Genomic DNA, 25,169 nt, shown 5'->3' on the forward strand with positions numbered 1-25,169 from the left:
CTTGTAGATCGGCTATTTTCGACGAGTGACACCTTCATACGACGACATATCGTATCAGCCTGCCATAGCACGCACAGGCCTGTGAGAGAAACGGAGAGACTCCTGTCTCTTTAAGTCCAAACTTGATGATTCCGTTGGAAAGGAGAGGCTGGGCTGGTGGTGAGAGGAGAGGAGAGCAGCAGCACACTGAACTGAACTGAACTGAACGGGGAACGTATACCCACCGCTGGAACATTTACCGGACAAGCCATTTAACCGTGTTGAATCCCAGCTGTTTGTCCGCTTTCCCGTCGGGGAATTTCACATGTTGGATCTGGTGCAGGAAATCGCCGAGGGAGACGGGTGACATTCGAAGGAGAGAGAGATAGAGGAGAGAGGAGAGGAGGACGTTGGTTGTATTGCTTGCCTCGGCTGTGTGGACCTGGGTGATCTGATCCCATTGGCGCTCTCACACACACACACACACACGCGCGCACGCACACACTTTTCTCACATACACACAGTCGCACACGCGCACTCTCCAAACTTAGAAGGCAAAACACGCATGACAGACAGATGTCTGCTTGTCCTGGACTGATGATCATCATCATGGAGTGGATCAAGGATTGACACTATTCTGGGGCCGTGTTGAAGAATCAACATTTTTTTGTTCATGTTTGGAAAGTATAGCGTCCATTGCAGTGTTTCCTATTTTGAAGACATTAACCCTGAGGAGAGAGAGAGAGACCACACAGCAAACATGTCTGTCCCTGTAAGTATATGATGGACCACGAATAATCTGCATGATGCTGGAGGAATAGCCTACTTTTTTTGCAGCCTACTTAATTATTTCTGTATTTCTTTTTCAAAATTGTTTGTCCACATTAAAGGCAGATTAATGTAGTGCTTTAAGACATTTTCATCAACCACACACGGCCAAAAGCTTTTTTATATATATTGTAATATTCATAAATTGTTTGAGGGGGTTGAAGAGGCTTAAGTATAGGCTATATCATGTCTGCTCTATTTTCAATCATGCAATCAAATTGTACTACTACTAGACTATTTAACCATTGTTTCTTAAGCTTCATATCTATATTGATCTATTCAAGTCTTTCGACATATTGCAGCAGTAGAGCATGATACTTTATTTTAAAGCATATATAATCTGAGAGTCTATCTCCTATCTATATATTTTTAGGGATGCTGGATTGCATTTAAGCTATTCTTGGCAGTATAGGCTTAGGCTACTGTCAACGCTCCTGGGCAGCTGATGTTGTATTAGAGCCAAAATGTTTATCCAACATTTTGCACATTATGGTATATTTATTGCTCTGTATTTGACAGTCGCTGTCTTTCAACATATTTGCTCGACAGGGCATGTCATGTTTACGTGTGTTTTATTGCACATTCCTAAAGAATGTGTTTTGTTTCCACACACTGACACACTCCAAGGCTGCATGTGCCCTGAAGCGCAGTAGGCTGTGCCTTGAGCAGTCCTGACTAGCCTACTTTGGATTGATTGGATGGAAACGTGTGTGTGTGTGTGTGTGTGTGTGTGTGTGTGTGTGTGTGTGAGCCCAAGGACCCCTTAAGCTGAGAGAGAGAGATAAATCAGGGACCCCCACTACTGTACATAATTGTATACAATTGTGTTGCAGATTCTTTCAATCTTTTTCATAGATTTTGAAGACTTGTTTGACAGTACTGTCATCAGTGTATGCTGGATTCATGTTAATGTGTATTTTCAGGCATTTAACCAGATAAACCGTCAATACTTGGTCAACTTGACCTTTCACTCTGTACTTGGTCTGCTCTTTTTCCCCTCTACACTAAACCTCTTTGCTGAAAATAGCAGATCTGCTATTTTTGGCTAAAGTTATCCTCAGAATAGGGGGGGGGGGATCCTACCACACAAAGATTTGGCGGACCCCCTGTAGTAACTCTGTGGACCCCCTAGGGGTCCCGGTCCGGGTTGTCTTCAATGTATTCTATATAATCATTCCAGGGCCTGTGCATTAATTCACCTGTAGAAAACAGTTTGTTATTACTGTGTTAAAGCGGCACTATGTCACTTATTTTTAAATGAATAAAATGTAATTTTGTCCAATCTTTAGGCCTATGGTAGAGTATGTTAATACAATATAACTTATACAACTGGGGTGGTTGTATTTAGTTTCCCTGCTCTTATATTGAGACATTTAGATCGTGTCAAAGGTCATGTCTCACCTAGACACAGGATCTGACACAAATTTTGACCTGATGGTCAAGATTCAATTTATATCCTGAGCAAGCAGGCAGGTTGCCAGGCTCTAGCTCAATTGTAAAAATGTCAGCACTTGCACAGGAAACAGGGTTCAAATCCGGGGTAGAAATATTGTGCTCCTAAATATTTTATTTGTTTCGCACATATCTGTTTTTAGTGGAAAATGTGAGTGCAATATTCACTGTAGTGCCCTGTCTCACAAGAAAGTGACTTATTATGATAGACTTCATCCCATAGCCTGGAGGCACAATTGGTATGGGATCAGGGGTGTCTGGTTGAGGTATACAGAAGAACAAGTTTGTTATTGTCACAGATGGTGTGGTCAGTAGGTGTGTATAGTAGGAAACATTGGTAGTTGGTTTTATTGTTTGAAACTTAATGTGGATAGTGTGGGTATATGTGTGTGGTTATGTGGGTAGATTCTGTGCAAGAATTACCTGTATCAACTGTTGTGGTCTCAACCCAGTGATCCCAAATTATTGACAGACAACAGTAAAAGTGGAAAATGTGTTTTAGTAAGTCATGTGGTTATGAAGTGCTGGAGTACTGTTGTGTATATGTGTAAACTGGCATAAAGGTACACATTCTTTGTAGATGTTTAGGCAGGCCATGGGGTTGGTGCTGGGAAGGGAGGGGTGTGCTAATTATGTCTCAGCAGATGTCTTTGGAACGGTGAAGGTGTGGTGTTTTTGTGGGAAATATGATGCATCATTTGTTTTAATGGCTGGATATGTAATGGCTTGTTTTTGATGGTTTCCATTACAAACACATATTACTAGGTACGTTGTAAGAGTGTGAGATGTATTTTAAAAAGGCTTTTGCATTTATGGCGCAAGGCATTTGGCAACCAGTAAGAGACGACATGTTCAGATCTGCAGATGACATGTTTTGAGTGGTATGGTGCGTTGCATAGGTCAGTGGTTTTCAATGGTTGAGGTAGTGGGCCTCCTTGAGACAAGGCAGGGCATATGAATACAAGAACGCTCGCCCCAAAACACACTCGCCCCAGTCAAATCCGGCGACCCCAGAACAGTCGGACCCACCAGGTATTTCTGACCAGTGACCACCAGAACCTACTCGGCCACGGTTGACTTCTCGGGGGTACCGAGACTAGGTTGGGTGATTTACGATTTTGTTTTTATTGTGACGTAATCTGATTGGCGCTGAGTCGGCCGAAGCGGACTTCGCAACGTTCGGCACGGCGACTTGCTCGGCGGTGCCTCTCGTGGCTCAAGTCCGCTTCAGAGGCGCGACTCCGTCGGTGTACTGTTTTTTGCCTAACTAATTTATTTCCTAATATTAGGGACTGTTGTCTGTTCTCACCAAGCAGGCCAAGTGGTTCGCCTCGCTGGGGGCGAGCGTTCCGCCGCAGGGGGTGAGCGTTCCGCTGAAAAAATGGGGGCGAGTATGTTTTGGAGCGAGCGTTCCAGGTTACTGGGCATTTGGCAATCAGTAACGGTTGTTGTGGTGTTTGGTGGCACACAATGTTGCCAACATAATGTGTTGACTTGGTGGTAATGATTGGTGGTTGGACGCAAGTTTGTAAATCATATGTCGTGGTTTCGTAGATATGGCTAGAAGTCAAGCAGCCACTTCTTCCCTGTCCAGGTTTGTGCCTTTATGTGTATACTATGGATGCATATAGGGGTGCAACAGTTAACCGAACAAATTGGTTTAATCGGTTTAAAAAATTGTAGTGGTTTGTTAGCACAAGTAGTGTATGTGTTATTGGAGGGGGGGGGGGCATTAGTAAGATACCATATAGAGCGCTCTTGCAGGTATGGTGCCTCTGGCATGGCCACTCTTTTGTAGGTGTGATTGGGGATGGACGTTGTTGACTCATCTGGGCAGAGGTGTGTGTGTGTGTGTGTGTGTGTGTGCGAAGGGTAGCAAGTTCATGGAAGTCAAGTGTATATCTCGTTGTATGGATATCACCCGTTGTAAGCTGTTGTGTGTGCATTGTTTGGTGGAGTACAATATATAGTACTGTATGTAGTGGTTGTGTGTTGTTTAGCAAAAAAAAAATGCATTGTAGGTCAGTGGTTTTCAATGGTTGAGGTAGTGGGCCTCCTTGAGGGAATACCATGGCCCTGTTGGTAGTATATTAGCCTACTATTTTAGCAAGTAATTACATTGTCGTACATTGTCAAATATAGGATAGAATAAATGTGTTTAAATATGTATGTAAATGGCCTACAGTCAAAGCCTTTCAATTACCTCGGAGAATTGTTCTGGTCAGTATATTACAACAGGCTTCGATTGTATTATCCAGGAGCAGCAAAATATTCTGTTCTTAGCATAAGTTTGGAATGCACTGAGTGCCTTTTGAGGATGATGAGGATGTAATAGAAGACCCCTGTGAGCAACTCTTAGCGCAGAATATTTTTTAAATGGCAACAGCCAATGGGGGAACTCCAAAACTTGGCCGGTGTAACTCAGTCACAGACAGGTCTGGCCCTGTTGTTGTTGTGGTGGTCCAGCCAAAAAGTATACTAATGGAAATCATCAAGGCATTACTTGAACGAATGCTAATGAAATCGTTTAAGGTGCTGCTATCTGCGCTTTTTAGACATGGCGCCTGTCCACCTTGACCTTTTTTTTAGTGGTCGAGGAATTGTTGAGTAGGTAGACCGCTGGCCCATTTAGATATTAATGCCATTCCAGCTATTCACCTTGAGAGTATGGCAGGCTCTATTCTGCTCTGCACTGCTCTGCTCTGATCTGCTAAACTTGGCACGCTGATGCACACAGCTATTTGAAGAGACACGCTGGAGCTCGAGAGCTGTGTGTGTGTGTGTGTGTGTGTAGGTGTGTATGCTCCTGCATGTGTGTACATGACAGGGAAGAGAGTAGCACAAAGGCAAAAGCAGCCAGAGATAAAGGACTCCAACAAAATGACTGTTCTGTGGGCATGCTTCTGTGCGTGTGCGGCACACGCCTGACTACAATGCATGTGTGTGTGACCAAGTGAGAAAGACAGATTTGGAGTGATGATCTGAGAGAGACGCAGAGAGAGAGAGAAAGTCAGACAGACAGAAAGAGAATATTCCTCTTTCAGTAAACTTCCATCTCCCACAACAGAAGGAAGGGCTGGAAACAAAAGGAGACGGATGGCGACAGAGAGAGCGAGAGAATGACAGGCAGCAAGGCTCGCTATTAATAATTGTCTGTTTCTCCAGCAGCAGCAAACGGGGGGGGGGGCGATCTTTACTTCCTGAAGTTTGTCTGTTTCGTTTGTCTGAAAAGCTCATCTGGTATTCTAGCCAGGATAGACAGGGACTGAAGGAAGTGAAACGGAGAGAGCGAAGAGAGGACTAGAGACAGACAGATTGGTGCTGGAGTCATGTCCCTCTCAGGTCTTAACTGATTGATAATGCAGAGAGGTAGGAACGTATTGGAAAGGAAATGGGAACAAGTGGAATGGATAGTTTTACACCCGACAAAACTTGAAACTGTCTAGATAAAAAGAAAAATTAACCCATCATCTTATGTAACTATACTTATACTGAAATTAGTTATGTGCATTTACATGCACTCACTTAAATTCAGAGTGATGACAAGATGCTCTGATATCTAGTTTATTCTTGTTTCCATTTTCATAAATGGTTTCTGTTTATGCTATAAATAGATAGCATAAACGGTCCCTCTGGACCTTGATGAAGGTCCAGAGGGACCGAAACGTCATGTCAATTTGAATAAAACTGATGCTGCTGAGCATTGCAAGAGCAGAGTGCAGGATTTTTGTTCATGAATTGTTGTTCATGATTGCTTCATATGCCAGACAAATACAATGAAACGCAAGAACGATCAGATGATATGACAGTAATGTAATGATGGGTATTTATCTACAGTACCTGTATATTACCATCATCAGCTCTGCTCTACAATCATTATCCTGTGCTAATGCGATCCAGCAGCAATTTAAATAATTTGTTGTGAAAACTGTAATTACAGGGAAACCGCAGCATTTAGGTATTCCTGAAGCAAGATGACATGAGGTCAGAATGGAAATCTCATCATAAATATTTGCAGGCTGGCAGCCGGGCTTGCATGATGGCAGCCATTGCAGCATGTCTTTAACAGTCTAATCATTCTCTTTTTGGTATTTTATGCTTTGGAGAGTATAGTGTAGAGAGACAGGAAACCTGTGTCGGAGAGAGAGGAGACATTCAAGACATTAGGGGAGTTGGATTAACCCATTCAATCCGAGAACGCATCTACAAATGTCTTCTAAATCCTAACAGTTTTCTGAAAACCGTATGTTGCTTATAATATCAGTGGTTCTCAAACTTTTTCATGTCAAGGACCCCCTGGAACAAAACATTTTGTTCCAGGGACCCCCAGAAGCAAGGATTTGAGTTACATAAATTCGCTTTAAAAATAAATGTATTCAAAGATTTGGACACATTTTTCACGATTTTTCAAAAATAGCAGATCTACAAGCTCATGGTGCGGCACTCTGTGCCGTGTTATATGAGCTTGTATATATGCTATTTTTTAATAGCCAAAGAAATCTAAAATGACAGCATTTCCCTCGGAAACCTTATATCTATGTTTTCAGGAAATGAAAAAAGAACATTTGCCCCAATGGGTCCAATGTAGTTATTATTCAGTTCAATATAGCAAAAATAGCCGATCTATACAGGCTAAATTCATAATTAATTCAAAAACATAATCGATAGCATAATCACTAAGAAGATAATCGATAGCTGCAGCCCTGGTGCAGACAGCCCAACGTATATCGTTGGAGGTGAGCTACTCTCCCTCCAGGACATACTGTATATGCCAGGCGGTGCGTAGCCAAGGCAAAACAGATTATTATAGACACTAACCAGCCCAGCCACAATCTGTTCACACTTCTACCGTCAGCCAGGCAAACAGGCGGCGAGCCCTGCCACACATGTCTGGACCGTACATATTCACCTATATACTTACCTGCTTTTCTTTTGACCTTATTATGTTCTTGTTTCCCCCATACATTATTATAGATACAGTACAGTGACCTGTTCGCACTTATGCTGAGGTTACACACACACACACACACACACACACACACACACACACACACACACACACACACACACACACACACACACACGTCCTCATAAATATGTATGTACAGTATATTTGAATAAGCGCAGTAGCCTGCGGAACACTGTATATTTGCACATGTTTGATTGTGCACACTAAAAACCTCAGCACCATTCTTTTGTCTGTTTTTTATGCATGTTCTGAGCTCTTACAGTATTTGACATGTCAAATGTAATTATTTATTTAACAATGTAATTGCAGTCATAGGAAGTTTACACAAAGGTAATTCACCCACTCCTTTGAACTTGTGACATGGCAATTAAGGTGACTGTAGTGAGAAATCACAAAAACACACAAGGTGGTTGTGTAAGTTAAAGGACCAATTCACCTATTTTCAACCTCTTGAAAATGGGTGAATTTTCATGACCACACAACTTACTATGTTGCTTGCATCTAAAATATATTTTCCTCTTACACCTGTTGTCGATCATACAGCTGGTCCTCCCTATAATGCTCATTATATGGTGGCAACATTTCTGTCTACTCAATCTTTGTCTCAGAGGAAGGCTGTGGACAGTTCAGAAGCCTGCCTACCAATGACATCAGCGGTAGGCAGGTTTGGTCAATTCAAACGAGTTCAAACAACTTTTGATTAATTTTTGTATTAATTGCCAGAACAATGGCTTCTATTTCAGCGTGCTAACTTTCCAGGAAGAGGAAGGCTGTAGTTCTTATTAGCTTTGAATCCCCGTCGATGACGTCAATTGGCAGGTGTCTGCAGAACTTGTGTCATCTTATCGTGAGCATTGGCGAGGAGACGCATTATATGAAGATAAGGTTGAAAATGGGTGCTTGTTTAAGTTCTCTATCTGCATGTGAGAGAAAAGCTTGTGTGTCTGGGGTCCACATGGTCACGGTGACAGCTGGTGCTCACACAGACACACAAAGGTAGCTGTTATCAGCATCATCTCTGACATCATAACACCCTCTGCAACATGCTAGTGATCCTCGTCTCCACGACGACCGTGCTCTGATCCATCTCATTTGGCCATGACTATAATGACACACACACACACACACACACACACACACACACACACACACACACACACACACACACACACACACACACACACACACACACACACACACATACAGTACATAACAGCTATTACGTAGATGAGTATGGGATATTATTCCTCAAGATCTAGTTAGAGTGAGATAGCGCATCGATGTGCATTGACATGGCTGACTGATAATTAACTGAGCGTGGTTTATCAGCCAGAAATGGCAGCAAATGATCCCATTAAAGACAGGAGAGTGTGTCAGTTTTGAACCCTCATACTTCCATCTGTTTCCTCGCCGTCATTATTTGTCATCGGCCAAAGCCTGGTATGTAAGCCTGTGTCTGAAAGCTTGTAGTGCAAACCTTTTAGTAGAGGCAGATTTTCATTGGATTTAATTTAAGTACGTTAGAACATTGAATTTGTTATGGCAGTGGTTCTACAAGTGCGGATCCGGGGACCCCCAGTGGTCCTTGAGGAGGTTCCAGGGGGGTCCCCAGCAAAATAACATGATATAGCATGTTGGATGTAAAATCTGTTTAACCACTTCAACCCTATACATCAGCTATTTGGAAATAGACAATCTATAAGCTCACAATGTGTTGAGTTGTGAGCTTGTTGATTTGCTATTTTCAAAAGATCTTGAAACATTTTAACAACAAATCTTGTATGGGGTCCCTGGTACAAAAGATATACAGATGGGGGTCCCCAGCCACATATTAATTTGGGGGTACTTATCATGAAAAAGTTTGAGAACCACTGTTACTGTATGAAACATTCTACAAATGCTAAGGTAGGTACTGTAGGTAGGTAGGTAGAGTTTGTAATTGAGGTGAATACATCTGTTGGTTATTCCAGACAGTTGTAGAGTGTATAATAACCATTATTTCCAGACTACTTGGTGATTGATTAGGTATTATTATAGGATATTCCTACTGTATTTATGGGGTAATGTTGTGCAGTATTAGCTTTACAACACCATTGTGGTCTTATTCTTTCTTTACACGAATCCAGAGAAAACCGCTGATATCCCTACTAGAGCTACGTACATTTCCTTTCATTGTGCTTTGGTTGCATGATTTTGAATCTCGCAACGTCCGAAATATGTTATAAATGTTTGTTTTCATTTACATAGCTATCGGGGGAAAAAGTGAAACCACACTTTATCTACATTGATTTGTTATTGCTGTTGCTTGACCTTAATTTAAGTGGTACAAACCAGGTCATGAGGATTCTCAGTGGGGGGATAACAGCATGCTAACCAGATTACCAAGATTAGAAAGTCTGATTCACTTTCATTTAGCTATTCTACCTCTGTCAGAGAGGGGGGGGGGGGGGGCAATCATGGAAGAGATAATTATTTAAATGTATTTTATCTCATAAATGTATAATACAGGTTCTGATGTTGTAGAATGTTTCAAGATGTAGAGTTACATGGAATATGTCTTAGTGTAATGGAATTTAGTCTAATATTTTTGCAAATGTAACAGTAAATGACCACTTAACTGTGTACTGCCTGCCCATTACTGTTGTATACAAAACACAATAAGCTTGTACATAAACCTACATAGGTTCAGGGTACCACATAGTTGCAAATGAATACGGATAAATATAAATAAATAATACGGATAAAAAATTGAACAAAAGTTCAGTAACAAAATTAAAAACATTGTCTCCCTTGTGATGACATAACCTAATTGTCCTGGACCGTTCTTCCAATGGACACAACAAGAAATGATTATAAAGAAAAACATCACATGGATGCAACTGGGACGTATCATCAGTGTTGTAGCCTGGGGTCATCGGGTGTTTCGGGTCTCGCAACATACAACATACACCCTCGCCCAGGTGACCCAGCCAGGGTTGATCAAGCCCCGACTTACGTCCCAGTAGCTACACACGGTCAGTCCTATAGGGAAAGACAGGGCCACTCAGTCCGCTTCTTCGGAAGTACTCTGCCGGGATTTAATGGGTTTTAATGTTAGTGTTTTTTCAAATCTATTTGTAACTCTGAATGTGTACAAATGTACAAAGCATTTTACCGTGTACGTTGTGGCATGGTGGCAACATGGTGAAAGTTGCAGCTGATAAACTTTGCTGCTGTGCGTGCAATCCTTTCCAACTGTCTCTTGTATTGAGCTGTATTGAGCAGCTGTGTTTCTGCTACACTGCGATGGAAAAGATGACAAGACATTAAATTCTACATCTATCAAAAAATAACCATCCCGTTGAAGTGTGAGGCAGCTGGCGTGGAAGATATAGAAAGACCTTCATCCCCCTTTCTTGGTCAGCTGAGCCAGAGGTCATCCCTGTCTGTTCCAAACTCATCTTTCTTTCCCCGATGTTGAGCTCCACCATGCTGCCGTTGCACCAGTTAACAAGAGTCCTGACTTTGACCCCATAGACACAATCTTCGCCACCTTTGATCAAGCCTCGGAGCTTATGTGAAGTCCTAAGGCTTTATATTGGCTTATCTTTGAGTCTGGCACACGGTCGAACACTGATTTAGGACCAGATATATATGTTATGAAGCATCGGCAGCATGTTGTAGTATTGTATCGCTGGGTTCTTATCCTCACACCTTACATCTACTGTTGAGAACGAGATGAACCCGGTTGTAAACAGGACAAAGACTACATTTATCGCTTGAAAATCTGTTATTTACAGGGAGCGACTTGGTCATGTGACAAAGTGTGAATAAGGCTTAAGGTCCAGTGATATTGGAATTACATTTGGCTGCTGTCAGGCAGAAATCTCTTATCTCAATATTTTTACTTTTTTATGTTTTTTTCATAAATGAATGCCCTACTCCGTTATACTACAGTGTCACAGAAAAGTAGCAAAAATAGCAGTCGCAATGCAACACGTTTTGTCTATCTGCTATTTATTTATTTTTGAATCCTGAAAAGTAACAGTTTTGGACATACAAGGTTTACACCCGACAACGATGATTTGCTACAATCTATTATTACAATTGAGAGATCGTCTCACTTCCGGTGGTGCGACTGAAGGCACTTCATTTTTAATCATTTGTTTCGCCGAAATAACGACAATAACATCTCACATGTCACTACAACACCAGTCACAACGTGCGCAATTCATTCACGCAGTTATTCGTCCGCTTTCCATTCCTCAACACACATTTGCCCCCTCACACCATAATTAAATCCGTCCAACACAAAATTCCCCACACATTACCGACACACCGGAAGGTGAGACCTTTTAGGAGCCTCAAAGACGTTGCCAGGTTGCGCGACAGTAATACGCAATCCGCTCCGTGAATTTTCCTCCGGAAGACAAAAGTCCAGCAACAAGCCACCAGCTTCATGCCAAAAACACCACAGATGGGGACAGACACGCTGGATCTATATAAATAACATACCTATGCCTATGGACCTTTCAATATATTCTACATATACATGTTATATATTATTAAACGCACTTTCTCTAACCAATTTACACCCACTTCATGCTTACAACTCCTGGACATGGCAACGTCGCTCATCGTTCTGTGATTGACAGCAAAAGTTGGCCAATCAGGTGGCACGTTCGCAGCCTGAAAAAACGGCAGCCATTGTTGGATGTGCGACTCAGGGTGCCAGTGCCTTCACTTCTTATTTTCGCTTATTAAACGCTCTCAAACTTCTTCTTTGAGTCAAGGAATTCACTTATAACATATCGTTTGGATAGAATTCAGTTGTTTCACTTCATATGTGTGGTTAATTAATCATGACAGAGCCTATTTAAAAATAAAAATTCAGAGAACCGGCAGGGTCGAACAGTCACACGCATGTATCCGAATAAGTCAACCTATTTTGCCAATAGCCATCTCAAAAGTCCCGCTGCGTCATGGCTGTCCCCCCCGCCCCACCCCCACCACACACACACACACACACACACACACACACACACACACACACGCACACACACAGGGAGAGAGAGGGAGGGTGGGAGAGAGACAACAGTCAGCCAAACAGCGACAGATAATTTTCGCTGACGGACTTTTCCTCCAAGGTGGAAAGACTGGTGATGCGAGGTTACTGACGGACAGACACAGACAGAGAGGGAGAGAGAGAGAGAGGAAGAGAGGGAGGGAGGGAAAGACAAAATAAGCGAGCCCTCGCTTATTTTTGCGCGGACGTAATTTCTTTGTCATTGTGGTGAATGTTTGCTGCTGATGTTTGTTGTGTGAAGCTTAATGTCAGAGTGTTTGTGTTGGAGCGCCTCAGTGAGAGACCCCAGGGTCTCCAGGGACCCCTAAGGGGGGGGGGGGGGGTAGGGGCGATCCTCTGGGTTTTTCTTTTTTTTTTTTTTTTTATATCCCATGATTTTGTACCCCCAAACGACATTTTCTTTGGCGGGGTTAGGGGGGGGATACTAGAATTTCTAGTACTTTACAATACAATTTACAAATTCTTGCAATTTTTTTAATTTTTCAGTATTTAACCAAGCGAAAGTATTAACAACAGTGATATTGGAATGGAATGTAAACTGGCTACAATACAGTGGATGATGTTATTTTAAGATGGTGGTACTGTATGTCAAAATGCCATGGTTAAGCTTGACTCCGGAACAATGGAATTCCAGGATCCTGGGGTGATTACAGGACATTAAAATGCCAAGGTTTACTGTCTCAGCGGTATGGGAACTGTTATTAGTGTTATAATAATAGTAGTGTCTGTGAGTACGGTACATTCTCAAACAATGGGTTGTACCGTTCACCTGACTCTGGTGGGCTTCTCCACATGACAGTGCAATGGTTTGTCTTTGATTTCTTGCATGAGACAGGCTTGTTCATTTCCATCCTGGTTTGAAAAGGTTTTCCAGACCCTCAAGTACAAACTATAAATCTGTCTTCTGGTGGAAGAAGTACTCACATTTTTACTTAAATGAAAGTATCAATACTGCAATGTTTACTTGCAACACTCGGTTACAATAAAAAATCCGGTAATCAAAATTTACTTGAGTAAAAGTAAAAAAGTTTTGGCATCAAAATATACTTAAAGTACCAAAAGTAAAGGTACTCATTATGCAGAATGTCCTGTTTCACAAGTTACCATATAAAATGTATGCAAATCTTTTGAAAATAGCAGATCTACAAGCTCACAGCGCGCGTTGTGAGCTTGTAGATCGGCTATTTTCAAATAGCCAAAGTATATAGGGTTGAAGTGATTTATGTATGTTTTGAAATAATAATCCAAATCCAAATCAATTCAAATAATAATAGTGGAGTAAAAGTACAATATTTGTCTCTGAGATGTAGTGGAGTAAAAGTATAGAAAATTGGAAATACTCCAGTAAAGTAAAAGTTCCTCAAAATTGTACTTAAGTACAGTACTTAAGTAAATGTACTCTGTAACATGATATGTCTTTTGAATGGTGGGCTAGCATGGCTGTTGGGGTTAATTTCCTGGTTAACAGTGTCTGTCAGGATATGGGAATGACTTTATTGCACTGGAGGTTCAATCCACATCTTAAATTAAATGCATATTCTTAACTCCTGTAGCCCTATATTAATCATCTTATGATAAATAGTGAAAATAGATTCTTCAACAGTTTGTCTGTCACATGGAAAGCAATCGTTTTGCACCTTCACTGTGTCACACAACAGCATGTTTATTACAGTGTGTACAGATATTACATACAAACTTTTAACAACCAATACACATAAATCAGCACACTGACCTGTGACATATTGCCAGCTCACAAATACAATTATTACAGCATAATTACCTATTTGACCGTGAACCAAAAAACTAACAAAAACATAATTATCAACTCTGCTGCTGAGGGGGTCTAGTAGTATATTATCCATGTCAGGCAGTATAACCTTGGTATCTCCATGTTTTATAATATTTTCCATAAATGAATACCCTATTTTATACTTTGTCGTATGACAGTGTTGCGCAAAGGTGGCGTTAAATAGCCGACCAAAAAGCTCTCAATTCTTTGCAAGTTTGAAGATCTACTGTTTTTTTTGTGCTATTTTTGACATTTGAAAAGATCTTTGTCTGTATTACCCAAAATCGGGATACCAGGTTGACAGTGGTTAAGTCTGTCTTTGGGTTTTATACATATTTAACCAGTGAAAAGTATTAACAAGAGCTTGTGACAAAATAAAAAAACTACATTGGAACCATTGGAACACTACAGGTTCTTTTATTTTTTCCCATTAACTGAAAAGTAACAGTTTTGGACATACAAGGTTTCAACCTGACAGCGATGATATGAAGTGTACCTCACGTGGGGTGATGGAGTGTTCTCCTCATGTTAGCCTCATCCATAAATGTATGCATTTAAATGAAAACATGCATACATTAAGACATACATGTCATTTAAATGTTTAATATGGGCATACATGTTCATATACTGTACAGTATACATACAGTACATGAACGCTTACATACTGTGCACACGAGTGCGTGCGTGTGTGCAGAATTAGCATTTTAGCCTACACTCAAGCTATACATTTTAATGCCATTCATGCATCTAATTTTCCATGAGTGCATGCAAAGGATGCACATGAATAACTACATACAGTGCAGGCCGATGTTGAGCATGTTTCATTATCGCGTGTTACACTTAATTGGGGTTATTTAGGTGGGGGGGTGTTGTCTGTGCAAAATGCAATCTTGTGCACAAGAGTGCATTTCACATGCAGGTTATTGAGGTTGTGTGTGTGTGTGTGTGTGTGTGTGTGTGTGTGTGTGTGTGTGTGTGTGTGTGTGTGTGTGTGTGTGTGTGTGTGTTTGACAGGATATTCAGAGCAATGTAAGCGGGAGAGTCTTGATCTTAAACACATTCTCTCTCTCTCCCTCCCTCTCTCTGTACTTTCTCACGAACTCTTCCTTTTTCATCCCTCTCTCCATAATATCTCTCTGTTTTCATTTCCCGGTTCTTTCATCCTCTCCTCCCTCCCCGCCTCTGTCCTTTCTCTCAACCTCTCAGAGAGATAGTGAGAGAGAGAATAAGGGGGCGAGTGAGTCTTTTCATCTCCACTTGCCCCCTTCACCCTCTCTCTCTCTCTCTCCTCCTCTATTCCATCCCTCCATTTCTTCCCTCCATCCACCTCTGCTGTGATATAGATCAAAATAAACGAGGCACGCATCTCTGCTTTCCTCTCCTTCACTCTCTCACCCCCCTCACTCACTCTCTTCCTTCCTTCCTTTCTTCCTTCCTCTCCTCTTCTTTCTTTTTCTCCCTCACCCTTTCAAGTCCTTCTTCTCATCCATCCCTGTCTACCGTTTCAGAGATAGCCTATCAGGTAGATGAGTCTTTCATCCTCTTATCTTTTAGCAATCCCTCTATCTCTTCTTCCTCCATCCCTCCCTCTTTCATTCCCTCGTTTCATTGGCTCTCTCTCTCTCGCTCTCTCTCTCTCGCTGTCCTTTTCATTTGCTCACTCCCTTTCCCTTCCTGTCTCTACCTCTCCTCTTCTTCTCTCTGCTTTCCTCTCCTTCTCGCTATCCCTCTCACTCTCTCTCATTTCCTCCCACCACCCTATAGATTAGGATAGGTGGGGTTTCCCGCGGCTGTGAGCAGGGGCTACTTGGCCAGTGTAGTGATGGATCTCTCAGTAATGCTGACATTTGGAACCTGTGTGTGAGTGTGTGTGTGTGAGTGTGTGAGTGTGTGAGGCTTTTCACATCCATATTAATCATCACTGCTCACGTGCTCAGGGATAGAAGCCCTTCCTCCCATCTAAATGTACACTCCCCACACGCACGCACACACACTCGCATGCGCGCACGTCCACACCTTGCATCTCAATTTCTCATGGCTCTCTCCGTTCTCAGTAGGGGGTTGCCAGGGGCAACAGGAGGTCCATTCCATTGGACAAAAGTAGTACACACTGTGGAAACCGTGTGTACTACTAGCTCTTACAGTGTGTTGTGTATGTGAGAGTAGGGCCTGTCACAATTATTGCATAATCACCTCATCACAATTATTTGAGAGTGTCATCATAATTGTTTCCACGTTGAAAAATTTTCATACTTTTTTCAAACAGAGACAGAGAGAGGGAAATAGCAGATCTACAAGCTCTCAACACATCGCAATGCGACGCGTTGTGAGCTTGTAGATCGGCTATCTCCACTATTTCTTTTTTTTTTTTTTTACAAATGTTGAGTATAAAATCATTAAACCCGGCCTATTTTGGCATAGTACATTATTTATTTTGATTATTGGTATCGGTCATTGTCAGTCATTTCTTTGCATATTTACGTTATTTGTCATTATGTGCATTTTTTTTTACAAAGCCTAAAAGCCAAGCAGAAATGTTTGGTTCAATGGATGAACACAATTAAATCGTTAATCGCAATTATTTGTGTGATGATTAATGGTCAAATATCATGTCATATAGTGTCGTGGGTTTCTTTTTTTAATATTAATGTTATGTTATCATTAGAATCTTATTATTTGGCAAAAACTACGATTATTACTATTTATTCTGAAAGTGGTTATGTCTGTCTGTGGGTTTTATAAATATTTAACCAATGAAAGTATTAACAAGACATACAAATTCAAGGTGTGTGTGTGTGTGTGTGTGTGTGTGTGTGTGTGTGTGTGTGTGTGTGTGTGTGTGTGTGTGTGTGTGTGTGTGTGTGTGTGTGTGTGTGTGATTGATGAGGGGAAGAGAGAGAGAGAGAGGGATGGAGACGGTGTGTGAGAAAGAGCGATAAGGAGGGAAGGTGGCAGTGTGTACTGCAAAGTTTTTTGTAGTTGGAAACGCAGACTTGAGCAGCATCAGTGAGTGTAATGTTGTCAGACTAGTCACTACATTAGGAATGCACTCTCAGAGACAAATGTGACAGATTGATACTGTGGGGAAGATGAAGGAGCACTTCTATGATTGAACTAGAATTAGATGAGAGACTGATGGAGAAGAAGAAGAGAGAGAAAATGGGTGATACAGACAGACAGACACACAGAGACCCAGATGCAGAATTCCCTGGTGGTTGCTATCAGCAGATTTCAGACATTCCAGTATCACTGTTTATGCAAATATCTCTCTCTCACCACACACACACACACACACACACACACACACACACACACACACACACACACACACACACACACACACACACACACACACACACACACACACACACACACACTAACAAATACACAAATAAATAACCATAGGGTTCTCTCTCCCTCTCTCTATTTATCTCCTCTTTATCTCTCTCTCTCTCTCTCTCTCTCTCTCTCTCTCTCTCTCTCTCTCTCTCTCTCTCTCTCTCTCTTTTAAAACATGCACATAGCAATGTGCAATGGTTATTGCAATGGTTAGCTGACGGTTCAGTTTGGCTATCGTCAGCATCGCAGAAATTATCAGATTTATCACACACACACGCACACACACACGCACACACACACACACACACACACACACACACACACACACACACACACACACACACACACACACACACACACACACACACACACACACACACTGCCACTCCTGCCAACAGCAATATCACTTTATCACTTTATCACATTAATATTTATACTGTGTGTGTGCGTGTGCGTGCCTACAGTATGTGCCTACATGTGTTGACTATGTATATTCCCTCCTGCCGGATAAGATCCTACTGTCACTGAGCATCTGAACTAGCATACAACCTGATTAAACATTGATAAGCCAGCAACACCTTGTTTGACATTTATAAACATGCGGAGGCTAGAATGCTAATGCTGATAATAACCCCTTCATAGCCGTTTCTGTAAGAGTCCCGGAAGATGACACATGGGACGGTGTGTAAACAGTCTATGTCCCATTTGGGAAACATCACTAATCAATTAAACAGCTAACATTAACCTTCTAATGGGCCTCATGGTGCACCTCACAATAATGGCTCTATAGTGGTTAGAGATGGCTAGATGTGTATTACGCCTGTCTGTTGGCTTGGGGCAAGACATATAGCAAATACACAAACTTCTGCCAGGCGGAAAACTTGATCTGAGTGCCGGTTGCGAGTTGCAACCCCACTTGCATGACGTCAACCTTCACATTCCCACGACCCCACTTCGGACCCATAGTTTGAGAACCGCTGCTAGAAATGTTACTCTACTATTACTCTATTACTTGATTAGAAGTATAGCTTAATATACTAGAAGCTGCTCCCACTCTGACATCCTCCAGCTGTGCCGGTTTTGATTGATTGATTGATTGATTGAATACTTTATTAGACAGAAATGTAAACAGCATGAGGCACAGTCAAACATTTGGGCTAAATGGATAACACAAAAAAGTCCTGGAGTTTGTGACACGGTGATACTAGTTAAAAAATGCACGTTTTCATAGTAGCTGAATCTTTTATTTTTCCTTCCTTTCCCAGCAGATATCTTGGTTACAACAAGGTTGAGCTAACAGTGAAGTTTTATGTTTATATGTGTGGTATTTATTCAGTTTGGTAAATCACGTTCTCTAGAAAGCATTAGCTCAAGTTTGCTGGCTTACTTAAACATGGATTAGAAATTGTACGACCAAGAGACCAGTCGCAAAGAATATATATTTTGGGAAACCGAATTGCCCCACAATAGGAATACATTACGATTGTATGTTTTATTTTGTTGGTAACCGGCCGTTGTATCATCACAATATTCACTGCATTCTTGCTAAATCTGTATATTTACATTACATCATGTACTGTATGTATTGTTCATTAATATGTGCTGTCCCGGCCAAATAAACAGGTAAAGAATAAACACCAAATTACACTCAAGTGTGTGCTCTTTACCCTCAATATTTGGCTCTTCAGTGTTGCTTACACAACTGTGCGCAAGCAGCTCATTCCTGAACCGCACTGTCGGCGCCAATAATGACGGTAAAGCACACCCTCTGGTGTAATGTTGCTTAATTGAGTCCTCTGTCAATATTACAACGGTAGCCTACAGCCCCGGTACTTGGCCTTCAGAAAGACCAAACTTCAGCTCACAAATTCAATACGTAGCCTTGTGGCTGCATAATGTTTGAGTGTGAATAATACTGTGAGGTTGTTGTGACGCTATCCTCCATTACCCATAAAAGCTTTGGTATTGATTACTCAGCGTGTTGTATTGGATATGAGCGTGCTGTTAGATAGCTTTATTGATCGTTTTATGTGTCGGCCACATGTAGCAAAATACAACGCGCTGAAACTTTAACCTGTCCGCTTTCCATCTAAAGATAAGATACTGCACAGCGAAATGCTGAATGTCAATTCTACTCTCATTTTTACACTGAGGGTAAACATTTACCCATAAGGGTCTCTCTCCTTGACTCTTCTCTCTCTCCCCCTCTCTCTCTCTCTCTCTCTCTCTCTCTCTCTCTCTCTCTCCCCCTTCCTCTTTCCCTCTCTTTCTCTCCCTCCCAGCCTGTCTTTCTCTCTTCCCCCTCTTTCTCTATCGCTATTTGCCAGAACATTCCACAGCCAACACAATTCACCACGAGAATTCACTCCTAAGTGTGTGTGTGTGTGTGTGTGTGTGTGTGTGTGTGTGTGTGTGTGTGTGTGTGTGATTGATGAGGGGAAGAGAGAGAGAGAGGGATGGAGACGGTGTGTGAGAAAGAGCGATAAGGAGGGAAATAAAGAGTGTGCGAGAGAGAGAGGGGGGAAAGAGAGAGAGAGAGAAGGAGGGATATCGACCATACATTGTGCCTTTTAGCCAACTCTGTGTGTAGAATTTTAAAACACTGCATTTGGTAGACCTTTACGATTGTGTGTGTGCGTACGTGCGTGTGTTTGTTCATAGGCTGGAGTGCCGCCATGTGTGAGTGTTCTTGTGTCCATCTGTGGTCGGGTGCATGTTTGTGAATGAGAATGAAGAGCCAGACAGACAGTAAGCTATGATAATGAGGAGTTATGGAGAGATATGACACACCAACTGCAAATTCCTCCATTGTCCTCTATCAATCTCTCTTGTCACTGAGTGACACACACACACACACACACACACACACACACACACACACACACACACACACACACACACACACACACACACACACACACACACACACACACACACACACACACACACACACACACACACACACACACACACACTGTGCGTTTGCCTGTGCGTGTGGGAATGCTAAGTGGAAATATGTGCTTGTGCTTTACTACAATCTCATCGCTGTCGTGTGTAAACCTTGTATATCCAAAACCGTTCTTTTTTTATCATTATTATAAACATTATTTTTAAATTGTGAAAGTAGCTGATCCACAGACTCACATTGTAGATCGGCTATTTTCACTAGTTTTGTGCGACGCTCTTGTATGACGAAGTTGGCCGTTAATTTATGAAAACACATAAAAAGCTCAAATATGGAGATACAAGGTTTCTGCCCGACAGCAACGATCTGTTTTGCTGTCTCTCTTTCTTCATCTCTCTTGCTCCTCCCTCTCTCTGTCTCACTCTCTGTGTCTCCCTCTCTCTCTGTCTTTCCCCCCTCCCTCTCTCTCTCCAGACAGTGAACTTATACTAACCCTCAATATTATTACCCAGCCTTCCTAATCGCTGCCTAATGCACCCTCATTATCTGCAGTCCTGCGTGTACATACAGTATGTTTGTGTGTGTTTGTGTACTTGTACATAATGTCTGCTAAATGCCTAAATTGTACTGTGTGTGTGTGTGTGTGTGTGTGTGTGTGTGTGTGTGTGTGTGTGTGTGTGTGTGTGTGTGTGTGTGTGTGTGTGTGTGATATGAGTGTATTTGTATTCTTGCTAGAATAAATTATAGAAAGATTAGGACAAAATCCTCCAAAGCGAGGGTATTTTTCTGGTCTTCATGGAGTGTGTGTCTGCACGCATGTGCGCGTGTGTGTGTGTGGACATTGTTGTATTGCTGTTTGTTTTTCAATGTCAGTCTGTCTTGTGTGTCTAAGCTCGTAAATCGAGACGTGTGTTGTGGCAATGTTAATTGTGGCTCATTTATCACACACAGGCGCGTGTGCACACACACACACACACACACACACACACACACACACACACACACACACACATACATACATACATACACGTACACACGTACACACACATAGCATTAAGTTTGGAGCACCTTGCAATTGCATGCTCTGAATAAAGAAAAATAGATAGAGAGCATTTATCTCCTTTCTTTATTCCATAGCCTCTTAGCTCAGAATGTATGATTTATACGTATTTATTACATTATATAATTCTGAATAAATACCGGTATGTGTTTTTGTGATTTTCTTCACATTTCCATGTGTTTTCTCGTATGACCTCTATGTTTCACCATGACCTTCAGGTGTGCAACAGTTCATTGAACTAATCTACTTACTCAATAAAATAATAAAAAAAAATGATCATTGATCATTTAACAAAATGACGGCCCTCACACCTACGTCGCACCGCCAATCCGACTGAAATGCTCATATATGGAGATCCCTGATGTCATCAGTATAGGCCCATATATGGGCATGTTGATATGCCCATATATGGAGATCTCTTTATCTGTGAGTCCTTGTCCCTTTAATGCCCATATATGGAGATCCCTGATGTCATCAGTATATGCCCATACTGTATATGGACATACAGTACCCCCCTTTTCGGCCTATATATGGAGCTGACTGATTTGTTTGCGCCTGGAGCCATGACGACACCTTGAGGTTAGAACACACTCCAAATTTGGGTGGAGCTGCATTGGGAACTCCTTATATGGTTATGGCTGAGTCATGGTGACATGAGCGTGTCATCAGAGGTTTTCCCTTAAGACAATTTTAATATATGTCCATCCCTGTTGTACATTATAGGTGATAAGTTATAAAAAGATTATACAAAATAATAATAGTCAAAATTGCCAATCTATCAGCTGACAATGCAACGCTTGCAGACTGGCTATTTTTGCACGTGAATTATGAAATAAGTGGTAAATTAATTATTTTTATATTTTTTTTAAATATTAAGAATATTGTAAAACAAAGGATAGTTGAGTTGGCCTAATGACCTTTGTCACCCCTCCTGACCCCACATCCCTTTGTTCTCTCTCTTCTTTCTGCCCGCTCTGCTGTAAATAATACTACTGTACCCGTGTGTGTGTGTGTGTGTGTGTGTGTGTGTGTGTGTGTGTGTGTGTGTGTGTGTGTGTGTGTGTGTGTGTGTGTGTGTGTGTGTGTGTGTGTGTGTGTGTGTGTGTGTGTGTGTGTGTGTGTGTGGAGCAACCTTCCACAGTGTGTGAAGGTTACAGGTGATGTGTGCATTAACATTTCCCAAACCGGAACACGTCCATAAATAATGGATTAGCTTCTGTGTATGTATGTAAGTGTGTGTGTGTGCATGTGTGCATTAATGGATGCATATGTTTTTGGTATTCAGATTTGATTGATGGATTAGTGCAGTAAATGGAGGTGTGCGTGCACGTGCACACACACATAGGCAGACACTGTGTGTGTGTGTGTGTGTGTGTGTGTGTGTGTGTGTGTGTGTGTGTGTGTGTGTGTGTGTGTGTGTGTGTGTGTGCGTTACACTAAAAGGTGCATGGTTAATTAAATCTCCCTGTACTCTGGATTGAGTTGTAGGGGGAGGGTGGGCTACTAGTACAGTATGCCTCCTTTCACTGGTCGGGGAATTCACTTAACTGTTGTACTTGTGTAAACTGGAAGCACTTGGCACATTACTGATTTGTAAATGACATTTTGACATGCACATTGACTATGTTATAATCATCATCAGTGGGAGTTATGTTTATGAATTGTTAATAAGTTTTGAGGGACTGTATTGTTGCATGCTGGCCACAGGGTTAGAATAATCTAAATCAATCGTCAGCCTTAGTTTTGGCTGGTACAAATTATTTTGCCAGGAAAGCTACCATATGCTGATAACACTCCAGTCTTGGTAATTGGTTTGCTGTTCTTGTGTTAAGGTTTCATGTAGTGCTATATAGTTTAGGCTAGGGCAATATGTCAATTTCATATTGATATTGTAATATGAGACATCATCTGAGATTTGGAATATCGTAAAATTGTGACGTCTTATGTTTTCCTTGTTTTAATCACTTCAAAAATAGAAAAAATGTTCTAACGTTGTAGATTTTAGCTGGTAAATATATAGTCACAAATATAATATTATCATTATTATCAATATTGTAATAATTAATATTATTGATATAATCACAATATTAATATTGACATGTGTGGTCAAAAGTATTGTGGTATTTGATTTTGTCCATATCGCAACAACAAAAACAAACATTTGAAAGTCACAATATTTTCAATATTTGTATAATATAATAATTCCTTCGAAGTTGAGCTGTTGTACTGTTTACTAATGCGTATGGATGAACACATTAGGTCGGTGATTATGATAAACAAATGTGAAGAGACAGACAGTCTGGTCAGCTCCGTCCATCTGCCCTTCATTTGCCCTGTTCGTCACCCCTCCTTAAACTTCTATCATTCCTCCTTGTGTCTCTAACCGCTCTCTCTCTGACCTCCAGACCCCTATCATCCTTCTATTCCCTCCATCATTGATTCCCTCCTGTCCTCCCCGCTCCTCTCTACAGCCCTCTATCTATCACATTCTTTCCATCTCTCCATCCCCCTCCATCTTGTCAGAAGGTGGAGTAAAGAAGTAATTTCTCTCTCTCTCTCTCTCTCTCTCTCTGCATATCTCTGCATCCTGCATCCTGATCTCTTTCCTCCCACCTTCCCCTATCGGTGTTCCTTTGGGACGGCCAGCCGAATGGATAGATAGGCCGTCTGGGAAACAAACCGCCTGTCGAGGTGTCCCTGAGCGAGACACTTAACCCCTAACTAACTGCTCCCCTCCCTGCGCTCAAGTCTGACCACCACGGCAGCAATCAGCTGGGTGAAGCTGAAAACTGAATTTCAACTGCTTGAAATCAAATCTGGTCTATAATTATTCCATCCCACTGTATTACAAAAAAGGGAGAAACCTGGCCCTTAGACACCCTGTCTAGCTCTCTCTCTCTCTCTCTCTCTCTCTCTCTCTCTCTCAGTTCCCCCCCCCACACACAATCAAATCCTCAGTGTTCGTTTAACTCTTGAGAGTCGATGGACCCGCCGTAAAACCATGGTCCCTCCCTCCCGCCCTGATAGAGTAGTCTACTGTGACCCCCACCCCACGGTCAGCATCTCTGCATGCCTTCATCCACTACGCCTACTATCTGATCTTTGAGGGTACGCCGTTTCGCCTTTTGCCCCTTCCATCGCCCCTCCCCTCCCCTCCCCTCTCCTCTCCTCCCCCTATCCCCCCAACCACCCTTCAATTCCGCCCCCCCCCCCCCTCCCCCTTGTAGGATACGCCTTGTTCTAGTTGGTCTGCAGTTGACCTTTCACCTCAGCCATGATGGCAGCTATGTCACGCCTGATTGGATGATTTACAGGCTGCAGAGAGGAAGGGGAGCAGGCAGAGAGAGAGGAGAAAAACAGAGAGGCATGAGATAGTACTGTACACAAGTGGTTCTCAAAGTGGGGTCCCCAGCAAAATGATTTAATCAAAATCAGTTTAACATCTTCAACCCTATATATATTGGCTATTTGAAAATAGCCAATCTGCAAGCTCACAAAGTTGCATCGCGGATTTTTTTCCAAACATCTTCAAAAACTTTGGAATACTTTTGAAGCGTTTTAACACAAATCTTGTATGGGGCTCCGGCACAAAACACTTATAGAAGGGGATCTGTGGCCAAATACATGTTAATTTGGATTTTTGGGGGTCCTTGACATGAAAAAGTTTATACATCTGTAACTCAGAGAGTGCAGAAAATGCAACCACATGGATATGATTCCGGTTGTACACTCTCTGAGTTAAAGTGACAGTGTGAGGATGTGGCTGTGAGAGTTGGGGATGGA

General features: G+C 41.9%; 1 protein-coding gene across 1 annotated transcript in view; it reads left to right on the forward strand.

The window, feature by feature from the left end:
• Positions 1-171: 171 nt before the first annotated feature.
• The window catches only part of bcar1 (BCAR1 scaffold protein, Cas family member), a 116,285-nt gene continuing 91,287 nt past the window's right edge, over positions 172-25,169 (forward strand). Inside the window, exon 1 of the mRNA XM_080438604.1 lies at positions 172-751. Coding sequence (XP_080294730.1) covers positions 653-751 — 99 coding nt within the window. The 5' untranslated portion in view covers positions 172-652. The remainder of the gene's footprint in view (positions 752-25,169) is intronic.

This window comes from Gymnoscopelus braueri (assembly GCF_963280865.1).
Source record: "Gymnoscopelus braueri genome assembly, chromosome: 9".
In the NCBI taxonomy this organism is placed as follows: domain Eukaryota; kingdom Metazoa; phylum Chordata; class Actinopteri; order Myctophiformes; family Myctophidae; genus Gymnoscopelus; species Gymnoscopelus braueri.